Source organism: Coregonus lavaretus (assembly GCF_964263955.1).
Source record: "Coregonus lavaretus genome assembly, contig: HAP1_SCAFFOLD_1305, whole genome shotgun sequence".
In the NCBI taxonomy this organism is placed as follows: domain Eukaryota; kingdom Metazoa; phylum Chordata; class Actinopteri; order Salmoniformes; family Salmonidae; genus Coregonus; species Coregonus lavaretus.
Window position 1 is genome coordinate 126,785 of NW_028167165.1, and position 4,581 is coordinate 131,365.

At 45.0% G+C, this 4,581-nt stretch overlaps 1 protein-coding gene across 1 annotated transcript; it reads right to left on the reverse strand.

Annotated features, from left to right (window-relative positions):
• Positions 1 to 849: 849 nt before the first annotated feature.
• On the reverse strand, positions 850 to 3,705 carry LOC311113814 (tripartite motif-containing protein 16-like; the record flags this gene model as incomplete). The annotated part of the gene is made up of 4 exons (XM_084189113.1): positions 850 to 2,647; positions 2,883 to 2,942; positions 3,068 to 3,227; positions 3,472 to 3,705. Coding segments are annotated over 4 exons (969 nt in total), but the record flags the coding sequence as incomplete, so codon positions are not given.
• Between the last annotated feature and the right edge of the window lie 876 nt (positions 3,706 to 4,581).

The window sequence follows — 4,581 nt, forward strand, 5'->3', positions numbered from 1 at the left end:
TTGAGGTTGGCTGCTTTCTATACGGTTTGAGAGAGAGAGACAGAGACAGAGACAGAGAGAGAGAGACAGAGAGAGAGAGAGAGAGAGAGAGAGACAGACACAGAGAGAGAGACAGAGAGAGAGAGAGAGAGAGAGAGAGAGAGAGAGAGAGAGAGAGAGAGAGAGAGAGAGAGAGAGAGAGAGAGAGAGAGAGAGAGAGAGAGAGAGAAAACCTAACACAACAACACACATAACACACAACCAATAAAAACAAAGGGGGAGGAAACCACTCAAGTCATTACCATATTGTCATTTTCTAACGACAGGGAGAAAACATGTAAAATCTAGAAGACTACTTTAGATCTGGTCAAAGGAAGCCTAGTGCACTATGCAGGGAACAGGGAGAGATTTGGGACAGAGACAGTAACTCCTGTATGGAAATCTTCATTCTAATGACAACATCTAACATTACAGTATGATATTCTATATTCTAATTCCAGTGAGCAAATCTCCATATCTCCACCCTATTCCCTATGTAGTGCACTACTTTAGATCTGGTCAGAAGTAGCCTAGTGCACTACGTAGGGAACAGGGTGTCATTTGGGCCAGAGTCAGTAACTCCCCTGGGTATGAATTGTCTCTCTATCTTATCTGTCTTCTATATGATGTTCTCCTCTCCTCCTCTCTTCTCTCCTCTATTCACTCTATTCTATCATCCACACCACATGCCAGCTTCAACACAATCCATTTACAAGTTAAACACACACCTTGGAATAAATAGCAAAGGAAAACTACTACTAGATGTATGTTTTATTTCCCATCACCATAAATAATATTTAATAACTGAACAGTAGCAGACCTAACTTCATCTGTTCCTGACTCTGGGTAGTGGATTAAAAAGACCATCAATCTCCAATGATATTAAAGTACAATTCTGAACATTACTGATATACTGAGTGGTAAGTCAAGATATCTGCTGTTTTTATTGTTGGGTTAATATCACCACCTGCTGGACAGGTTTAATGTTGCTTGACTGAGCAGTACGGGAGAATAAAAGATGCCAAATTTAGGGCCGGTTTCCCGGACATCTCCATTGAACATGCTTTTTAGTCTAGGACTAGGCTTCATCTGTGTCCGGGAAACCGGCCCATATAGTTCAATTAGCAAGTAAGTAACACTACCTGTTCCATGATACTGAGGAAAATGACATTGAGACAGAGAACCAATTGAGAAAACACTTCAATGGTTCTGAATGACAACCAACATACATTAACAGCATACATCATGATTAATGTAAATGTATAAGATTACAACGTTGCACTTACAAATAATATGAATGCATTGAATTGTAATTCATAACATCTTCTGAAGATCAAATCAATCAAATCATTGTACATAAAAACAGAGCAGAATGAATCATCACATCTGGGGACCATCACCACCAGCATGACTAGTATCTATGTGGACCCTACTACAGTTTAACCAGCTCAGCTATAGACTACACCAGCATGACTAGTATCTATGTGGACCCTACTACAGTTTAACCAGCTCAGCTATAGACTACACCAGCATGACTAGTATCTATGTGGACCCTACTACAGTTTAACCAGCTCAGCTATAGACTTCACCAGCATGACTAGTATCTATGTGGACCCTACTACAGTTTAACCAGCTCAGCTATAGACTACACCAGCATGACTAGTATCTATGTGGACCCTACTACAGTTTAACCAGCTCAGCTATAGACTACACCAGCATGACTAGTATCTATGTGGACCCTACTACAGTTTAACCAGCTCAGCTATAGACTACACCAGCATGACTAGTATCTATGTGGACCCTACTACAGTTTAACCAGCTCAGCTATAGACTACACCAGCATGACTAGTATCTATGTGGACCCTACTACAGTTTAACCAGCTCAGCTATAGACTACACCAGCATGACTAGTATCTATGTGGACCCTACTACAGTTTAACCAGCTCAGCTATAGACTACACCAGCATGACTAGTATCTATGTGGACCCTACTACAGTTTAACCAGCTCAGCTATAGACTACACCAGCATGACTAGTATCTATGTGGACCCTACTACAGTTTAACCAGCTCAGCTATAGACTACACCAGCATGACTAGTATCTATGTGGACCCTACTACAGTTTAACCAGCTCAGCAGTACCATTATAGAGATAAAACCCAGGATAGAGGGGCTGAGTGAATGTGGTCTGGACTCTGTGGAGGAGGGTCATTGTGTCAGAGACACTGTAGAAGGACAGAGTACCTGCCTTGTGATCCAGGTCCACTCCTACTCTGGAGGACTGAGGGCCTGATACTTTAGTCTCAACACTATTGTGTCTGAACCAATAACTACCTCTACGACACTGTAAACTCCAGGACTTGTTATTGTATCCAAATCCACCATCTGTCTCTGTTCTGCTGATGTCTTTATATGAGACTGCTGTATAAACCCACTTCCCACTCCACTCCACCTCCCAGTAACAGCGTCCAGACAGACCCTCTCTACACAGAACCTGCCACCAGTTGGTAAATCTGTCTGGATGAACAGGATATGGTTGTTCTTGGCCTGTATAGGTCACCTTTCTGTTCCCTTCAGACAGAGAGAGGAGTGTGTCTGCTGTGTTTGGGTCCAGTGTGAGCTGACAGGAATCTGGGAGAAGAGCAGAGCAGAGACCAATGAGGGGAGTTAGAACAATAAGTGAAGTCAGATACTGTATCTACCCTGTCTTTGATTAGAGCACAGCAGAGATCAAATCAGAGAAATATGAGGAGTCAGATAGATACCCAGTCTTTGATTAGATCTACTATTGCTATATATTTCTAGAGGGATTGTTAGGAGTGTCAGAAAAAGAGACTGTTAGTTACTTCAGAATAAAGAGACTCACATTGTAAGAACTGTTCTCTGGTCTTGGGCTCTGGAGGCAGTACAACATCCACTATATTCACTACAGACACACAAACACATTCACAGAGAGAGGGAATGTTATCATCATACCATATTCCACATGTATATGACTAGTAGGGAACTTTCAATGGTCTAAAGTTGATGTTCTTATTATTTTCAACACACCTGTAGTGGAGATCTTGGTCCATTCTCCTTTAAGGACGTCTTCTAGTTTCTCTCTCAGTTCAGACACAGTCTTACTCACATCTCCAAAGTACTGAAGAGGACGGACAACGATGCTGGGTAAGTCTGAAGATACACTGGTACTGGAGAGAGACTGATAACTCTGGAGAGAGAGAGAGAGGGAGAGAGACTGATAACTCTAGAGAGAGAGACTGATAACTCTGGAGACAGAGAGAGAGAGAGAGAGAGAGAGAGAGAGAGAGAGAGAGAGAGAGAGAGAGAGAGAGAGAGAGAGAGAGAGAGAGAGAGAGAGAGAGAGAGAGAGAGAGAGAGAGAGAGAGAGAGAGAAGAACCAAATGATTGAGAGTTTTAATTTCATATCACATGTATCAAGGCAGTTGAGTTACCTGGAGGAAATTGATGTGATCCTCTGTGTGTGAGAGCTGCTCCAGCTCAGTGCTTCTCTTCCTCAGCTCAGCTATCTCCTGCTCCAGTTGCTCCAGGAGTCCTTCAGCTTTACTCACTTGAGCCTTCTCTTGGGCTCTGATCAGCTCCTTCACCTCAGAGCGCCTTCTCTCAATGGAGCGGATCAGCTCGGTAAAGATCTTATCACTGTCCTCCACTGCTGCCTGTGCAGAGCTCTGTTAAGAGAGAGAGAGAGAGACTGACTTGTCTTAATTTAATGAGCAATCCTCATTACACTAACACCCCCACCCCCACCCCTAAAAGCACATTGCGTGACACCACAACCTCTACACAATCACATTATCCAGTACCCAACACCACAGTACAATACACCATCCAGCACCACATTCCAACCGTCCATCCAACCCCTCCTCTCCAGCCGTACAGACAGCCCCCCTGAGCCCCCATACCTCCTGAAACATCTCCACACTGTTGATCATTTTGTACAACTCAAACTCAACCCTAAGGCGTCAACAGTAATGGCATTACCCTGGCAACACAGAAAAAACATGATGAACAGTCTGTCATTGCAGAAAACGGACACCCCTCCCCAACTCCCAGGTCAACCCGAGCCAACCAGCTATTGGTGTCCAGGGCTCCATGTAATACCCTCCACTGGACGACCCCTGACCTTTCCAGCACTGGGAGCTTATAGAGCCCCTCCACCTATACCCTGCCATGCTCTCAGCCCCCACAACCCCCTGCCACTGATGCCCCTTCACTCCCACTAAGCTCAGAGTGTTAAAAGTCAGTAAGTCCTCCAGACTCTCCTGCCAGTCCCCAGTCTCTGCTGTCCCTTGCAGTGGTGGAAACGGTGGTGGCCCCTCCTCAGGCTGCTCCAGCCCTCAGTACTGCAGCATAGAAATCAGAGACCCCTGCTGTATTGAGTCTCTCCGGCCGCATGATGAAGATCTGCTGATCCAGCCCCAAACCACCAGCCCTCCTCAACAGAGCACATGTTGGTTCCCTCCAGCCCACCTCCGTACGGTACAGAATCCTCTGCGCTGCTTTGAGTCAGAACGCTGCCACCCTGCTCTCCAGGTCCACCAGGC